Source organism: Chiroxiphia lanceolata, chromosome 2 (genome assembly GCF_009829145.1).
Source record: "Chiroxiphia lanceolata isolate bChiLan1 chromosome 2, bChiLan1.pri, whole genome shotgun sequence".
Classification (NCBI taxonomy): Eukaryota; Metazoa; Chordata; class Aves; order Passeriformes; family Pipridae; genus Chiroxiphia; species Chiroxiphia lanceolata.
The window spans coordinates 71,025,429-71,044,594 of NC_045638.1; the positions used below are offsets into that span (position 1 = coordinate 71,025,429).

General features: G+C 39.4%; 1 protein-coding gene and 1 long non-coding RNA gene across 13 annotated transcripts in view; one reads left to right on the forward strand and one right to left on the reverse strand.

The window, feature by feature from the left end:
• USPL1 (ubiquitin specific peptidase like 1) overlaps positions 1-16,142 on the reverse strand; it is a 17,030-nt gene extending 888 nt beyond the window's left edge. Inside the window, exons 1-9 of one of the 3 annotated variants that reach the window (XM_032679369.1) lie at positions 16,023-16,142; positions 11,860-12,026; positions 11,187-11,315; positions 9,243-9,900; positions 6,981-7,067; positions 6,435-6,564; positions 5,057-5,182; positions 4,223-4,383; positions 1-2,651 (exon numbers count right to left, since the gene is read on the reverse strand). The exon at positions 1-2,651 is cut by the window's left edge and continues 888 nt beyond it. In XM_032679369.1, coding sequence (XP_032535260.1) covers positions 751-2,651; positions 4,223-4,383; positions 5,057-5,182; positions 6,435-6,564; positions 6,981-7,067; positions 9,243-9,900; positions 11,187-11,315; positions 11,860-11,958 — 3,291 coding nt within the window. In that variant the 5' untranslated portion in view covers positions 11,959-12,026; positions 16,023-16,142 and the 3' untranslated portion in view covers positions 1-750. Of the gene's footprint in view, positions 2,652-4,222; positions 4,384-5,056; positions 5,183-6,434; positions 6,565-6,980; positions 7,068-9,242; positions 9,901-11,186; positions 11,316-11,859; positions 15,709-16,022 lie in introns of all 3 variants that reach the window. The other 2 variants (XM_032679368.1, XM_032679370.1) reach the window with 2 other exon arrangements.
• Positions 16,143-16,272: 130 nt separating this feature from the next.
• Positions 16,273-19,166, forward strand: part of LOC116782121 — a 33,357-nt gene continuing 30,463 nt past the window's right edge. For 2 of the 10 annotated variants that reach the window (XR_004355137.1, XR_004355134.1), the window contains exon 1: positions 16,273-16,896. This is a non-coding gene — a long non-coding RNA (uncharacterized LOC116782121). Of the gene's footprint in view, positions 16,897-18,985; position 19,166 lie in introns of all 10 variants that reach the window. The other 8 variants (XR_004355127.1, XR_004355131.1, XR_004355128.1 and 5 more) reach the window with 7 other exon arrangements.

The window sequence follows — 19,166 nt, forward strand, 5'->3', positions numbered from 1 at the left end:
ATATTCCTTCTTAGTGATGCACTCTGGACTGAATGTTACTAATTTTACTTTAAAAAGTAACCTGGCTCAGAAGCATATTCTGCCAAATTACATTCGCAGTTACCCAGGACGAAATCTCAGTACGTGCTGTAACTTTAAACAGGAAAATTTCTAGCATGTATCCATCCCTCCTTGGATCCAAGGGGTATATACACCAGCATGAGCTTGTAGAACAGTAATTCTGCAAAGAGCTGAATGCCAGCCTAAGAGAATGCCAGCTTCAAGTTTAGAATGTTACAATCTTCATATCAAAAGACGCAAAATTCCCTGACTACAGAAGGTACTTAAATTTTTTTTAATGTCAGACAAAATAACTTCACAAGTGATCCTGTAAAATAAATGACTACTACATAAATAATATTTCTTACACCATTGCATCATTAAGACTACTGAAGTTTATTATTTCTCAGACTTACTAGAGTATGGATGTTTTCCATATTAAAAGCAGCAAAAATTAAGACTCATAAGAGCTTCTCATTAAAAAGCATCAAATCTGACAACTAAAATAACTGCTTCTCAGAACAATAAAATTCATTAAAACCTGATTTGCTTGTTACAATAAAATTTTAAGGAAAAAAATACCTCAAATGTAAATTGTTCAAGTACAGCCAGTGTGCAATTAAACTAGTTAGAAAATATAACTTAGTAGTGCTTTGTTTCAAAATATACATAATACTGAAAAAAACCACTTAAAACCAAGAAACCGAATATTTACCAAGTTTCAAACAGGGTTTCATCAAAATGAGGTAAATCTATGTCACCTGCCATTGAGCTTGGTGCTGAAATGGAGAACAGGTCTTCAAGTATATCTTCCCTTGTAGGACTTTCAAAAGCAAGCTTTTTCCCACTGGGTTTGTTTATTGCATCAAGTTCCAAATTAGTGTCCTTTACAGGACTGTAGTAATTGTGGTCCTCACTTGTCAATGCTGCATGTGGCACACTGGTCTTCTCATCAGACCCTGTTGTTGCAACACTACTATCCACCATCTCCATATACATACATTCATCTTCACTTTTTGGAGCCTCTAAGGAAGCAACAGTTGAAGTAGGGGACAGTAACTCTGCCAGTATTTCATCAGTGTTACTATGGGTAGTGCACCCTGACACAGAGTTTGCATTAAATTCAGACTCATTATTTGTGACATCAATCTGATACTGCAGTTCCCTTAAAAAGCTCTGCAATACTTCACTGTCATTTTGAGATTCAGTCTGTGATGGGGTGCTTACGTCTCCACTCACAGGTTTTTCCTGTTTCATTTGTTCCACTGCTAGTCTATCCAGTGAAGCCAACTTCTTCTTTTTAGCATTCAGTTTTTTTAACAGTTTCAGGCGGAGTTTTTTTGTTTTGTCACTATCTGACTCTTCTGCCTTCCCAGAGTTACAGCCAAGTGAATGGCACTGAGTCACTTTACCTGAGGTACCCAGTGTACTTCCCGACTTATTCCAAGTTGGACCTGCAATAGTGGTATGCCTTGCTGTTGGAAGACGACTGCTTTGAGAAAATCCTTTGTAATTTGATAAAGGATGGCTATTATTACTCTGAGGAGCCGGTGACTTTGGGGTCTCAGTTTTGTTTGTACCTCTGCTTTGAAATCCACCAAAGTTACTTGCGCCCTTCACTGGCAGCCTCACTTCACTTACTTTTTGCATTGAGGGAGTTTTGCAACTTCTCTCATTCTTGAGAACTGAGGCACTTGAAGGCATAAAGGAAGTATTCTTGCTTAATAATTTCTTTACCCAGCTTCCGACAAATCCTCTTTTTTGGTCTTTGTGCGAAGGCTGAACAGAATTATTCGCAGCAGAACTGTTAACTTGAGAATTAATGACAGTTTTACTTGCATATCTCAAGTCAAGTGATTTTTGTGTAGTATTCTCTACTGCTGACAATTTCTTGTTCAGCTGTAGTTCTGAATTTAATCCATGTTCTCCGTTAACTAAATTAGTTCTGTCATCTGTTCTTTGAGCAAGTGATGAGTCAGATGAGTCAGGGTCATGTTTTTTGAGAACAGGAGGAGTAATATTTGCTGGGTTCAACTCTTCTAGAGGTAAGCAAATGTTGGAATTTTCATATAACATGCATTTATTACTCATAGCTAGACCAGTTCCAGCAAGCTCTCCTGTATATGGAGTGTTAAGTGAAAAAGCTGGTTCCTGCTGTTGCAGTGTGCCCATTTCAACAATAAGGTTATTTCCCACCGTCTGTCCATTTGGCAGCGATTTACCTTCCGAGTCAATTCGAACTTCTTCAAGCATCAGTGTTACGAGATCATCGTGTGCCAGATTTTCTAAACCATGATGAACAATACTTTCATCCTCAGCTACTCGCTGCTGTTTCTTCTCTGGGGTTCTCACAGAATCCTCTTTGTGCTGTTCTGCAGGTGTTTTGCCTACAGTGTTATCAAAATCACAGTGCAACACCATGGAATTTGACTGTATGTTATTAAGAGGAAAATCTTCAATATTTTTACTCTGGAACTGTGAATTCAGTTCTTCTGGCACATGGGATGTTTTCTTTTCCCAGATAACAATATGAAACTCTGAAGAAGGAACTTCAAATCTTTTATGTCTCTTGCAATATGGCCCCTTTAAATCATCACATTCAAGCCAAGTTCCTGAAAAATAAACAGCAACCAGTGCAGAGACTCAGAGACTTTTAAAGTTGAAGTCACTATCCTCACACTTGTCAAGTACTTTTATTAACCCATTCCCCTGAACAAGCAAAAAACCAGACGGTTTTTCTACAGAGAAAATTGGGAGACTTCCACTGTAAAAAGATCAAACACAAGGAGAACTTGCAGCAGTATTATTACAAGTCAGAGTAGGTCAAACATAAAACAAAGCTAAGGGATTTTTGGCTGAGACACCTTGTCTGAAAATACCCTCACAGCTCTGAGGTAAGAACCACCTCTCAAATTAAGTTCCTCTGTAGACCCTTACATTGCCTGGGTGGGAAGCATGGGGGTTTAAGAGAAACTGCTCATTTTAATACTCTTGTCTCATCATCTGCAAATTGTTCATGGATCATGAACAAATCTTTTACAGCTCTAAGAACTTAAAAATAGATACATATGATGTATAGGAGGCTCTTAACTACGCATTTCCCAGCTGCTTCCTCTTCTGTTTCTTAAACTCTGGCAGTATGATTAAGACAATTTTCATGTTGTCACAACACTTCGTAAGACTGTACTCCATTCTTTCTACAGAAGCATAAGTACCAAAATATCAACTTTTCACCTTCTCTGATTATGGAGCTTCCATCCATCCTACTATTAGTAATGTCTCTAACATGGATTTGTGCCTCCCACTCCTCAGGTGCCATAAAGTTCAGAAATAAAAAGAAGCTTCATTAATGCTTATAGTTCCATAGGTTCCCTTGCTTCCAGCCAAGAATGGATGAATCTCTGCTTTCAAAATAACCAATACTATTTGTCCCACAGTCATGGTCAGACTGAATTTTTTAACTTTTATGAAGTTATGAGCGGAAAAAGCCCTAGGCAAATTACTTTTGCCAGTGAGTGCACTGTAGGGCAGAACACTGCTGAACAAATCAGTTAAACCAAACCTAAACCTTCACTTCAAGTAACAAGTTCCCCCAATTATTCACATCATTTTAATAGAGTGTTTAGAATGCAGACAAAAGAAATCTTTATTATATATTGACTGTTGAGATTACTGCAGTAACTCATAAAACAGTATTTCATGTAGATTTATGAAGTATTATGAAGATAAGAACTATAAACTCTACCTTACCTATCTCTTATGAGGAATGGCTGAGGGAGTTGGGCCTGTTCAGCCTCGAGAAGAGATGATTGACAGGGGACCTCATCAATGTCTATAAGTATCTGAAGGGAGAGTATCAAGGAGGATAGAGCCAGGCTCTCCTCAGTGGTGCCAAGCAATAGGACAACAGGCAAAGGGCACAAACTGATGCAGAGGAAGTTCCACCTGAGTATGAGGCAGAACTTCTTTACTGTGCAGGTGACCGAGCACTGGAACAGGTTGCCCAGAGAGGTTGTGGAGCCCCCCTCACTGGAGATATTCAAGAACCTCACTGGAAATATTCAAGAACCACCTGGGCACAATTCTGTGCAATGTGCTCTATGATGGCCCTGCATGAGCAGGGAGGTTGGACCAGATGACCCATTGTGGTCCCTTCCAACCCTACCCATTCTCTGATTCTTACCATCAGGATTCAAAGACCAGGCTATGAAGTGCTTCTTATCTGTCTGATACTGAACAACAGATGTTATTTGGTAAGTGTCTTCCTCAAATTGAAATGAATATTTCTTCAAGTTGTTATGTGGCAAGCCTTCCACGAAATGTAGCATTAATATTGAAGGTACTCTGACAAAGAAACAATAAAGAACCAGTTTATTACAATAAAACAGTGGCAAAAGTTCCTAATGAAAAAGTAAGGCATCTCTATAAGAGTATGTGGTTCTGTCATTATTCTACTTCCTCACAGGACTCTTCAGATTGCACAGTAGTCAAGAGAAAAGAACATCCCAACTGGATATTCCATTTTGTTATAGATTAGGGGGAAAAACCACCATCAAATAAGGGATTTGGGGAGTGAGGAAAAACTGGGGGGGAAGACAAAAAAAAAAGGAGAAAACTGTGCCACAATCACAGTAGGAAAGGATATTGTTCCCAAGTCAAACCAGTAAACAAATGATCAAACAAGTTTTATTCCCCAATGGCAGGGGCTATGGAAAGGCTGACACCGGATATAATTTTTCTGTATATACTGCTTGATATAAGTATTTATGACCTGGATCAAACACACGCGCTGGTCAGCATGTTAAACAATTTCTATGTTGCACATTTATTAAACACTATTTGCCATTTCAGCATTTAAGAATGATCTAAAATATTAAAAAGTGAGTATTTATCAGATTTTAAAGTTTAGAATCTCTGTAAACCCAAATCACAGTTTAGTTTTGAAAGTCATACGTTCAATAAATGAAATCTCAGAATTTTATGTATTTTATTTTCAAGTTCATATATTCAAACTTACTTTTCCAAAACCATCTGTCGTCTTTGAGATCTATCACCACAGTTATTACATGGTCCAATATGAACAGCGTTAAGTGGATGCCAATCAGGGATTATATTTGCAAATGTTGTTAGTGTTTTCTCAAATCTGGACACACAAAAAAAAATAGAGTAAGTTCAGCTGCAGATCAGAAAACAATAAATATACATACTTTACCAGGAGAAAAAAAGTTATAAAAACATTATGGCAAAGCCAAATTCTATTCGTGTTCAGGCCGTTTGTGTGAAATTCACCGTGACTGCATCACATCCAAGTCAGCACTGAATTTAGTTCTCCCAAACAGTATCAGTCACAATTTGTTTTCAGCAGCTCTGTGGCCTTCAGGTTCACATTATTTGATTATTTGTTCTTTTTCCCTTTTCATGTTATCTCCATTTCCTTTTCGACATAGGACAGAGCTTGTACCAGAACCTACATAATTTACTAGCTAATACGAAATCTTGAGAAGAGAAGAAAGCCGTAACAAATTAGCTCAGAATCCATGTTATACAAGGTCTTGTTTTTAAAAAACAGCACATTCATAGCAGAGATTACACAGAGGTTATATTGTACGAAAATACAATGTACGGGATATTAAAGCGAAGTAACATAGTTTATTCATTCATTAGCCACAGAAAAGACTTCCATTATATTCAACCTAACCTAAATTTTTCAACTTTTAAAAAAGCACAGTATGTAACCAAGGCTATTGAACACATCCTATTAACCAGAGCTACCTATTAACTGTCAGAGTAACAGACAGCATTAATCTCATTTCATTTGGGAATCTAGAATTTTATTGTATAAACCTAAGACAGTAGAGAGAAACAGATGCTTTCCAAATAAAGTGAGCTGTCTTCTGAAGGTGTCTCTCTTCTGCTGACTCTAAAAGGAGCCCAAATTACTAGCTTATACCTGCAGCTACACAGAAGTAAATTGATTCTCAAAAAATTACTTCCCTGTAATACTATTTTAAAATAGATAAATTATGTTAGAGAATCTCTGATTCTTTGTAATCCAGATGAATATTACAGGTATTCTTCAAAAGGAAAAGTGTATTAGGTATATATTCTTTAGAACCACAACAGCTTGAATACTCTCAGCAAAATATCAGAGCAAGTGTGGCCACAGACTCGCAGTGTTACCTATTATTTCTTTCTTAATTGATAACATAGTTTCTTAAGACACATACAAGCAGTAAACTATTTGTAAATGCTAACCTAAAAAAGTGGATCACATACAACTCCACCAACAAGCTTAAGCTTTATAAAATCTGGAAATCTAAAGAAAGCCAACTATCATATATGGATTTTAAAAGGTAGGGTAGAACAGCTATATAGAAGCTACTTAAAAATCTCACCGGTTCTGGTATTTGTAGCCACAATATACACATTCAAACTTCCATGAAAATGAATGCAAGAATAGTTTCTTGGCTTGTTGATCCAACTGTAAGAGTAGATGGAGTGCAAACACTGGATTCTCCATATTACCTTCAAAGATGGGGTAGAAAAAAACAGTCACTGAATATCTGAAATCACCTTTCAGTACTTCAAAAAGGAAGGAGATAAGCTTATTGCTAGGATTTGAACTTCAGTTATCATTTCAAGGATCTATTTCTAATCCTCACAGCAAAGGGACTGATCCATGTTATTAGGTTGTTATCAGTGACAAGTTTGTGATGACAGCATAATTGCAAATATAGGAATATGCTCTCTAAAAAGTCAAAACAGGCAAGGGACAAACCAGCTGATCATACTATAAAGTATGTGTACTTAAAGTATGTGTTACCAACTCAAGCAAATGTATTTCCAGACTCTCTTGCATGCATGTGTATACACACACTTTTATGTACTGACAGAAAAGGCTTTACATATAGTTTCCTGAAAGTAAATACTGAGGTACTTACCCAATTCACACCTAAGTCGAGGCTGAAGCTGCGTAAACATTAAGTTTCTGACTTCATTGAGATGAGATTCTGCTTTTGGAAGAACATCTACAGAAAAAAATACGTCTTCATGTATTTATGTGTGACACTCCCACCTTTTCACACACATATGTAACCCCTAACATGCACTCTTTCTCTGCAAACTGATGCCTTTCATATTGACCCATACTTGCCTGAAACTTGGTAAAACAGTCAATTCTTGGTATTAATTGATTTGAAAATTAGATAGGAATTTACACAAGTTACTCACATTTTACTACAGTGTGCTAACTAAAAACTACTTGGTCTGATTAAATTATGGCTAAGAGTGCACATCAACAGCTAGATACTAACAATTTTTAAGGATACTGTGACCACATATTACAAATCCTGCAGATTCAGAGATTAAGAGCAAACTTTTTAAAACCTAAACTTTAAGACCAAAAGCAGGAAAATTTGCTTACATACTTTCTAATGTTATACAATAATAAAACATTTAAATGTACTGTTTCAGATTAAATACTAATTTCCTAAATGAGCCTTTAAAACAGTAAAAATAATTTTACACTTAAAAATAATTTTTTATGTCATGTATCTTATTACGTATTTTAATTTTGCAAGTTACGTTGTTTCCACACAAACACACTCTTTAAGCGCAAGCAAGAACGTAACTTCTACTACACAATCACGATCATAACCTGCAGAAATTAAAGGATGTATTTAGAATAGCTGTTGAAACTGTTTATTACATATAAACTCTATGCACAGAAAAAAGGAAAACAGAAGTTTCTTGCAGCTATATTGTTTCTATTGTTTTTAAAAGCAGCTGTATGAAAGAGATGTTGAAAAACTACACAGAAAGGCAGAATAAATTCTACACCTCTTCTCCACAATACTCTTCATCCAATCCCCTCCTCACTTGTTACCCAAACAAAGTTTTGCAGCAACTCCTGAAAATGAAAAGGTTTACATTCTCTCAAACAACACTATATTCCAATACTTAACATCCCCATTTAAAGGTTATTGCACACCAGAGCTCCTTTGCAAACACAGTCCATCGAAAGGGAAAGAAAAACATCTCAGACAGGTTCTGTGAAGGTAGAGGGCTTCCCAGTAACAGCTGAAAATCTAAATTCAAGCACCCTGACTTTCTGGCAAGCAGAGTACATGAACTACTTCAGAATATTTGGGTTCCCCCCCCCCCCTCTGTAACATGGAATAAACCACTTTTGATACACCTGTAATTTTTCTCAGAAAAGACATGACATTCTTCAAGTTACCTTAGGCTGTTCTGGGACTATAGTCTCTATATTCAAACACAGATATTCCAATGGGATGTCTATGGACATTCATGAAAGGTACTGCCTAACCAGAAAGCTCTTTAATTACCTAACAGATGATGTCTTAGAAGTTTAGACTTATGACATCAATGGTCCAGTTCAAGAGGACTGAAAAAACCATGATCTTAGTTTAAGAGTCTTAAACTGAATCCAAGAACAGAAAATGGTCAAAGACCACACCAGCAGATTACAGTGACACATGCTCCTCTGAGTCCAGCTGTGCTGCTGGAAGGTTGCCCTGAGCTGCCCATCACAGCCCCTGTGCTCAGAGGTTACAGTCCTCAAACCTGTTAAGCCGACCTGACCTGTTAACCCCCTGTTAACCTTCCCAGATCACATGAACAAGGTTAATGTGTTTGACTGCTTTTGACTGAGACAAGTTAGGAAGCACTGTCATCTACACTGCAGCCTGCAGACCCCAGGGGAAGCATTCCTTCAGTGAGCACGGCTGGAGCCAGGAAAGAACATATGTTCCCAGCTTTACTATTTTTGGTGTGACAAGGCAACTGCTGCCTATTTAAACAAGGATATAAACCACAACAGAAATTATTTTGAAGATTGATATTAGAACAGCATCCTAACATGCTAACCAACAAGGGGGAGGGAAACAAAGTAAGGCTCAATTACATAACAAATCACAAAACCTTCATGTGGCACGTGAGAAAAACAATTCAAGAGACGCTCAGTGTTTGATGCCTTCAAAGCGTGCACGTTTGCCCCAAGAAAAACAATTTCAGAGGTTACTAGGAGTCTTCTATAAAAAGCACAGTACTCTGCAAATTCATGATAATGAATTGTAACTCATTCTTTTGTGATCTTGAAATAGAACGGAGGCATATTTAAGTGCACTGTACTAAATTCCACATATTTGTGGTCAGAAAAAACAGCAGCTAAATTTACTCACCTTTTATTTTACTCCTTTTACAGGTATTCAGCAGCATAGTTGCTTGACTATATTTTGTTAGAAGTTTCTGGAGTAAACATTTTCCATTGTTACATTCTTCTGCTAGGGCAAGTTTTAATGTTTCTAGGTGTACCAGTGCTGACAAAATGCAATCTAACCAACAAAGATTATGTATGTTTCTCCACTGAAGACACAAATCTGGGTTATTAGTGGAACCTTTATCCTCTTTCAGTGAAATTTCAGATGTTGTTGATAAAAGTTCAGAATTTGGCAAGGATTGTATTCTGGGACTAGAAGACTTAGGTGGACTTTCTTGATAGTTGTTGGTCTTGGTGGTTGTTTCAAAATCCACCTTCTGCATGCAAGACTCCACATTGTTACCAGGTTTCTGCTGGTCATTTTGTAATACATCACGTAGGCTTGACTGAGGAATACAGAAGCTATTCTGAGAGCATTTTGCAATAGGGTCTGTATTAATAGCGTGCTCAGCATTTATCGGATGATTAATTCTTGCTTTTTTTGGATCTGATTCAACAGGAGAAAAGTCACTGGTATCACACAATTTTCTTTTCTTATGAGTAGATGGAGCTTGATGATTTTCTGAACCAGTAGAAGTAATTATGCTGTCTAATGGTTTATAACCAAGTGGGTAGATACACTAAAGGAAAGAAAGAAAGTTACAGTGAAATGTACGAAGCAATTTCAGGTGAACAAGTGCTAAAAACAGGTATAAAACATAATGTTAAAATGGAATGTAGAATCACAGAATGGCTTGGGTTCAAAGGGACCCTACAGACTATCTAGTTCTAAGCCTCCTGCCATGGGCAGGGACATCTTTCACTAGACCAGGTTTCTCAGAGCTCCATCCAACCTGGCCTTAAGGACTTCTGTAAAGTGATATTGTAATTAAGTCAATACATATATTCAACATATATATGATAGGAAGTGTCTTTTACTCAACCATTGTCTTTTAAGCAATTGTGAAGTAAATGTATCAGTAGTGATAATGCAACACTACTTTTCCAGTAAATTCTTCCAGCTGCTGAAAACAACCTCATTTTGCTAAGGAGCGTCTTCTTGTCTTATTCTGCGCGAAATGCATTCCTTCAGGGTACAGATTTGGCATGATCATCTCATGCCTGAGAGACCACTGGTGCCCAAACTGGCAGGGTATCCTCTCAGGCTATGCCAATGCCTTAGACCAGTGTTGGTAAGGTCGTATATACATACAGCTATTCTGCGACCAGAATACAGACAAGTAGCTATTACCAATCTCCAGAACTATACAATAATTAGTTAAAAGTAGGAAGGGATGGGAAAAGCATCTCAGAGACACATATCTAGTCTAGCCTCCACTAATTTAAGGGCACCGATCCACTTGGGATTGCTATACCCTCCCCACGTACATGAAGCAGCGAAGGGAGACGCAGCAAAATCACACAACTTTAAATATTAAGCAGCACAGAAATCCAGCTAAGGTTAAACATAAAAAGGAAAGGAAAAAAATAAAAGGAAAACATTGTAATTATAATTATAAACCTATTTGCATTTCCCAGACATAAAGAAGGAAAAATGGGAAACTCATATCTGCAAGAATCATGAATTCGTTACACGGACCATCAAATTTTCATCTTCTATTCTGACTCACACAAAGATTCATTTAGTACCACTTGTGTTCCCTTGTTACATAAGCAAATCCCACCTTTATTCATTTTAATTTACTCTTTTAATTCTTTAGGGTAAGTACCTATGCCTAAACACTGTACAAAGATTAATTATGGAGCTTTTTCTATATACAGGCAAATACCCTTAAGCATACAGACTGAAAGGGGTCCTATTTCAATAGTCTGCTTACTACCACCAAAGTCATGAATTTAGAGAGGTGTAACCACTGAAGGTAAAGGCCTCTGCACTGCCAAATAAAACTGTTTATTAGTGTAATACCTGAGGATTTTCACAAAGAAAAATGGACTCTTCAAAATTAATACGGTAAGTCCTTAAAGTTTGGATCTGACCCTTCTCTTTGCAGACTGGACAATACTCATGTGCAGTTGTTTCCACAGGATTACAGTTCTAAAATAAAGATAAACCAAGAAAGATAAAGCAGCATAAATTTATGCATTTCTTATATTCTCCAAAGGTAAGACATACATATCAGGATAAAAAAACAATGTGCAACTTCTAAATATAATACCATACAATGTGAAAAAGTAAACTACATTGGTTTCTTTTTTAGTATTTATATATTTGTATGGTAGCATGTTCTAAATAAATTTATATTTTTATTTAAATACTAAAATAAGGCATCTTTAACAACACAGTTATGCACATTTTATTCTACTTGAACTAAACCACAGGGCACTTATTGCCAGAGAACACAAGCTCAGATCTTTTTAAGACAAATCAATTTTCATAAGAATGCAAACAATTATAAAAATAGTGCCAGTAAAAAAAATCAGAGGCACTGATCTACTGAGAATAATCTTTCGCCATTGTTATAGATTTCCGTGGAAAATAATTTTGGGAATTTTTTTGGTAAAATTAAGACCAATTAAAAATCTCTCAAAACAGAGAAAAATATGAACTTTGCACATATGTAAAACAAGTTTCAACTGACTTTTCCCAAATACCCCACCATGTGGAGTGTCGATTTCCCTATACCAGTCCCTTCTCCAATCACTTGCAAACCATTTGTAGTCTTCTGGGTATCCATCATTCTGAGCCACTGGCTAACTTATGTCACTTGTAACAATGTCATGACCACTAAGGATTTTTCAAAGACTCCTGAAAAATAAGAAGTAAATAAAACAATTAAAGAAAAATTAGGCTGAAGTTTGGGAAACAAAAAATAGCAACAGTAATTCAGCTTGTATAATTTGTGGAAATGAATTCAGAAGAGTATTTCCTTAACAGAAAATACTTTTTTTCCAGGGCAGATTATGAACTCAAAACTTTAAGTCACATAATAGATTTAACAGCTTTAAGTCCTGAATTTGCAAGCTTATCTATTCTTTGCACTACAAGGTCTCACATATTTTCCAAGTGCAGAAATGTAGAAGTCTTGCTGGGCATCTCACCTTACTGCATCTAACCCTCAGAAAGAATGAACTTTAAAAATGGCCACAGTAAGATCCCATGGGGCTATAGGTTAGTGCTGAGGACCATTAAAAAAACAACCAACCAAAAAAACCCCACTGCTGCATCTTTCAAAACAGTGAATTTATTGCATAATAAACTGTTAGAGTTTGTCCTGCAAACATAACAATGTTTAACTACAGAAGGGCATTCTGCTGCTACTGCCATTTTTGGAAATTTCTCCTAATGTTAATTTAACAATGTTATAGTCTTCCTCCCAAACTAAAGCTCTTCCACAGTTATCATTACTATGTAACTCCACTGCATATTTTACAAGTGACACTGAATATTCTATTTCAAATGACTCTTAAATTCAGAGTCAAAATTTTCTTTTCTCACCTATCACACATACACACAGACTCAGTTGTGGAGCACCACTTTAGTATGACCCAGGTGCACATCAGAAGGCAGCTCCTTAAGTCCATTCTTTCACTGGCACTGGGGTTAACTACACCTTGAATCAGCCAGCAAAATGGGGGGGGAAGGTGTAGAACTACAGGGATCCAGTTTTGCTCCTGCTGACTTCCAATGGAACTAACTAGAATAAATATGTATCTCTTCAAGATGCATGAGGAATTAAGGTAAGCTGAACTGCAAAATCATCAACGTAATATCTTTCCTTCAGCCACAACTGTTCCCTTTTCAATACTTCCACTGAAAAACATCTTCTCTCATACCATGATGTCCTTTCAACCCTTTCATACAGTACAGCACCAACTCAGATTCTAGTTCCTTTCAAAAAGGGAATTTTCTCAAGGCATTCTTTGAGACCAGTGCCAATACCAGTTCAACCCAAACACATTTTGGCAAGGTGAGACACTACAGAACTGGACAGAATGCTAAAAACCAACAGAGCACGAATTAAAAACATCACAGTAGATCAATGCAACCACTCATTTCAAATCAGACCCCAAGGGCATTTAAGACTGGGTCAAAATGAGATGATGGTGTGTCACATTGACACTCTCAACGTGTTCAGCAGCACTTCTCAGAATTACGAGGCTGCAGCATGTAGAGACAGTATACCCTGACTTATAAAACTAGTGGTTGTAACAGAGTAGAAGGCAAGAGCATAAAAATATCAACGCACATGCCTCAGAGCACATGTTTAGTTTTCAAAGTAATGCCAGAAGGTGCATAAGAAACAGTATGGTCCTGGGCTCACACAAGGCGAAAAGTGATGAATTAGCTAAAAGTATGCACACTTGCTGGATTATAAAGGAAAAGCAAGCACTCCCAGTTTTTCACCCAGTGGCAACAGCACTATCACACTGCAACTCAACCATATTATCATATATTTAGTCTAGCCAGGAAGCTGATTTTTTAAATACAATTACAAGTAGTACAGATATCAACCTATATCACAGGTTATATCAGATAACACCCTAAAACACATAACTTTACTCTTCAAGGGACTTCAGTCAATTCCTTGGCCTGAAGCAGTCTCAGCTCTCCATTGTAAATAAAAAACATAGCTTACATGACAGAAATTCTCCAAGAAATTTCTCACCACATAAATAAAACACATACTTAAAAGGTTAGTAACACTAATAAGCTGCAGGTTATTCCTTCTAATTCCTTTGCAAGTCCCTGTTTTCCCTGTCAGCCCTCTCAAAAGGAAAGCAAGTTGGTTTTTTTCAATTATGTTCAGTCTCTGTTACTTCTGCTCTTCTTTTTAAAGCTTAAATACTGTTCTGAGATGTACAATACCTCCCCCCAGCTATAATCACCCAGCAATAGTACTACAGTACTGCAGCAAAGACTTTTATTCCTCTTGTGAATATAGCAACTTTAAAAAAAATTAATTATCCTTTCAGTTCAAAGACATAAACACAAAAAGCAAATAAAACAGGTCTGCCAATACTAGATATGCAGAGTGGTACTAAGTGGCTTGTAACATTGCAGGAAGTTATTGGTGATCTTTGCACAATGTATGAAAATTGGGCATGAGATCAACAAAGCTGCCAAAAAACCAACAAAGGAAAAGACTGCTGCACCAAGTACTGAAACAATCCATTGTAGCCAAATGTAATAAGTGCATTACAGATGCGAAAGTACACAGGAATGCACTTTCAAAGTTACTGGATCACGTTCTAAAGCATTTATGCTACTTCCCTTCTTTTAGTCTGAATACTGAAAAATGTAATGCAAAATATGCTTTGGACATGGCATAATTATGTAATTATAATTATGCTGTGGTTATGCTTCCTTGAGGACATGAGGTAATCTAACAGTTCACTGCAGAACAGGGCGTGTCCTCTCTTCTATTTCTCTCTCCCCACCTTCCCTGATAGCTCACATACTCATCAGAGCTAACTGAACTCACAGCAAAGCAGAAAACTCAGCAAAGCACAAGTTTTTCTGCTATTCTAGTGAGTTAAATTGGCCTATGAAAACTCCAATGACCTACAAAGCTGACGAGGCAGAAGACAGAAAACAAGGAAAAAGGGAAGGATTGGAAAGATATAGTTTGATGGGTAAACAGTTAGATGGCTAAGGAACTGGCTGGATGGTCACATCCAAAGAGTTGAAGCTCTATGCCCTAAGCAAAAACCAGTAATGAGTGGTGTCGCTCAAGGGCCCGTATAGGGATTAATACCATTTACTGTCTTCAGCAACGGGGGACAGACAGTAGGACCGAGTGCTCCCTCAGGCAGCTTGTGGATGACACCAAGCCGAGTGGTGCAACTGATGGGCTGGGGGGAAGAGGTGACATTCAGAGGGACCTGAAAGCAACCTTCTCTACATCACAGCCTGTAAGTGCTGGGCAGAATTGCAAATCTCCATGGTGGGGGAGCAAACACAGATTTCTTTCCTGAAAGAAGTCTAACACAGACTAACCAAATTAAGATAAAACTGATGAAGTTTCAAAATAAACTAGGGTGCAAGTTTAGAAAGTTCTAAAAATTTCTTCTTCAGTCAGACTTGTCTTAAACATTCTCATACTAAATGCTTTTATGGGTGTTTGAGAAGCAACAGAGGCTACGTGTTTTGCTGACAAAACATTCAGTTTTTCTGAAAAAAAAGTCAGTGTTTTAATATGGTTTAAACTAATGGCGTTTATTATAGCTGCAGCTTAGAGATGCAAGACTTCGGGAAGGGACTTGGCGCACGCAGAGCCCTAATCTCTGTCCCAAGGCACTGGAAATGAGGGGCTAAGAGTGGATGGATGGATGGATGGATGGATGATGGCAGGCAGCTGGTCCAGCCCAGTGCGCGGGTCCTGCCCTTCCACACCGAAACGCGCCCAGCTCTTTCAGATAAACCTATGGTTAAACTGCCTCCTCAGTTCTTAATCCACATCCAGAGTGGTCCATACACTATGGAAAGACTGCAGAGGAAAAAAGCGTTTGTAGAGTTAATCGCTGGAACACGAGAAGCCGTGCAAGGGGCGGGTGTGCACGGACACACACAGACGGCACCGCACCGAACGCGTCCCTTGTTAACGGGGAGCGGAGGGGCCGCGCCCCTTCCCAGCACAGCTACTGACATGAAATACTCAGTCGGCATTTCGGAACCCGGGACACCTCCCCGCCCTCCGCCGCAGCCACACCGAAGGGCCCGGGACAGGCCGGGGCCGCCACTCTCCACCGGCCACAGCCCTCACCCGGCCCGTGGTGGACACGGCTCCAGCCCCGCTCTCACCTGCCGGCTCCCACCGCTCCCGCGGCTCCCGGTTCCCGGCACTCCCGGCTCCCCGCGCAGCCCTGGGCCCCGTCGCGCGTGGCCGCCTCAGCCCGCCCGGCCGCCGCTGCCGCTGCGCAGCTTCCGGCGCGCTCCCGCCGCCATGCGGGCCCGCCCGCCCCGCTCCCGGCAGGCAGCGGGGGCGGAGCCGCCGGCGGGCGGGATTGGGGCTGCGCCGCAGCCCTATGAGCGGCCCTGGTGTACTTTCTGCTCCTTCCCGCCGCGCTCCATCACTCAGGCGGAGCGGTGGGAGGGACGGCCTGAGGGGCCGGTCTTCCGCCGCCTCCCTGGGCGCCTGAGCGGGGAGGGCCCGGCACCTGCTTCCCCCGCCCGCCCCTCGGTCCGGGGGGTGACGCGCGGCAGCCGCAGCTCCCGGGCGGGAGGGGCGACCCTGGTAAAGGGAGAGACGGCGCTGCCGCCGCTCCGCGCCTTGCTCGGGGCACGGAGCTGATGATTAACCTGCGGTTCATTGAATACCTGCCTGGCTCAAGTCGCGCCCAGGATGTGGTTTAACCTTGTCCGAGGTTTCGGTACCTCGGGTTTTGCCTTTCTGCCCGAGACCCTGGTGCTGCCAGTTTTGCTGCTACCGAAGCGCTGCGGGGATGTGCAGCTCCCCGTTGAAAATCTCTGCTGTTAATATCAGCCTAGACTTCGCTTTACAGTCGTTTTTAAGAGGTTTGAGGCTCCAGAGGTCGAGGTGGTGTGGGACTGTCGGTCTCGGCGAGCATTTTTGCAGCAGCAGCAGCCTCGGGCTGCAGTAGCTGGCACTTGAATCCATGTTGGCTCCTTTTCCTCGGGCGTGAGCTGCAAGGAGCTCAGCAGCTTCGGCATTTAGGTCAGTGCTCTGCTTCTCTTGCGTCAAGAAAGCTGTCAGTGTGGAGCAAGCCAGCCTGCTCCCCGGGGCTGGAGGGAATGAGTCAGGGAATGGTTCTGGTGATAGCACAAAAAATACCTTCTCTCTTATGCCTGCCTCTGCTTTCCGGCCTCTGCTTTCCTGACACGTTAACCCTGGTTGCCTTTTTAAAAAGTGTTTAGCACTGTGTGATTTTCATTGCGAAATGATATGTTAGTATGATGGGTCCACTGTAACATCTATAATCTAGCTTTTTGCTGTAGTTATTCCTGTAATTTTTACAGCAGTGTTTTGAAGATTTAATTAATGTTTGAGGGTATTTTGCTCTATTGGAGGAAGCTGTTAGCCTGACCAGCGAAAGATTGTAATGAAACTTGCTAATAATTTTGTGGGAAGTCTTTTTTAATATTGATCTTGTGGTTTGGTTCATTAGTCCTTTCATTGTGGAGAATGTGTTTTTTTTCTGTGTACTTCGATCAGAAGTGTAAAGCACTTTTGGCTATGTTGAGTAGGAGAAGGAACTAATTTGCTTTACATCCATTGAGATGGGTGTTTCTACGGACACACTGCATTTGATTTGTATTTAATCGCTTTTTCTGGTGGCTCTCTTTAACTGTTAAAACTGGTCAAATAATGAAATCCACTTAATAATTGTTGTTCAATAGTTTCATTAGGTAGTTGTATGTATGCAGTAATTTTTCTCATGGCATTTTAGGACTCTCAGAGTATTGTGGGTTCAGCCCCAGTAATACTTGCTTATGGTTTAGTTTCTTATCGTTGTAGTGTAATTTTTTAGTTCTCCTAGGAGTGTCTAGGGTCCATTGGTAAATTAAATTACATTTGGGGACAGACTTTTTAACAGGGTCTGTGGCAATAGCACATGGAGCAATGGTTTTAATCTAAAAGGGGGTGTAAAATTATCCCACCAGATATAATTAAGAAATACTTTGCAATGAGGGTGGTGAAACACTGGCACAGGTTGCCCAGAGAGGTGGTGGATGCCCTGTCCCTGGAAACATTCAAGGTCATTTTGGTCAGGGCTCTGAGCAACCTGATGCTTCATTGAACATGTCCCTGCTTATTGAAGGATGGTTGGAGTAGATGTCCTTTAAAGGTCCCTTCCAACCCAAACTCTTCTATGATGTCAATTGTTTTTCTATATACTGTTAAGTACCACAGTGGGATTTACTAGTATAACTTCTTTTTTCCTCCCTGATATTCAAATTGGTTAAAGGAAAGCTTGTGCCAAAGAAAGAATCCAGACCTGAGTTTTTCCATATGCTTGAGGAAGAGAATTTGCGTGTTGGCAAAGAAAAGAAACTGACGTTTTTCATCTCACGATACAATAGAAATTCAGTTGTGCTGAACAAAACAGTCCTAAAGTAATAATTGCTACATTGTGCCAACCCCGCAGACACCAGGAATTGATTTGAGTGTTCCAGATGTGGACTGGTAATGACTTTGGGATCTAGTTAGACTGCTGTTTGCTCAAATCTAGTTTTCTCTGACATGTTGTGTCAATTTGGTTAGATTTGGTTTAGATTTAACTAACAATATATGAGGACATGGCTTATTTCTTGTTTTACTGATTTCTGTCTTTACCCTTTGAAATTATTTTTTCTTAACATAGAGTAAAAGGGTTTTTAGATACAATTTTTGAAACTGCTTTGATTCAGGCAAGTGAACGAACATACATACCCAATTTAACTTTCTGAATCTGGGTATCAGCATCTTGTTGCACTCTTTTTCAAGCATAATTTGCCAACTTTGTCGTTACATTGACAGTAAAGACTCGTAGAGGCTCCTCCCAGGCCTCCCCAAGATGAACCCTGAAGCGAGTTTAATGAGCTTAATTTGTTTAAGGCTTGATATGTATGTTGCTTTCAAAGAGCAACATATCTGTACAAGAAACCATTGTCTAGAACATACTTAGGAATATTGGGGAAATAAAATTCAGGGCGTATATTTAGAAAATTGTACTTAGGCTGAGAACATACGCTATTAATATGTGTCTTCTAAAAATATTTTCACATGCAAATTACACACCCGTTGGCTGCTTGTTTCTAACCAGATTGTTGCTGCATGATGGTCCCTGAGAAACTGAATATGGAGTGGGAGGTACCAGCTGAAAACTTTTGCTCTGATGATTTTGTTTCTTGGGTTTTACACTTGCTTGATTTTTCTTCCTCTTTTTCCAAAAACTAACATAAGAACATTAAAATTTAAACTTGCAAAGTGCCATTTTGGAAAGG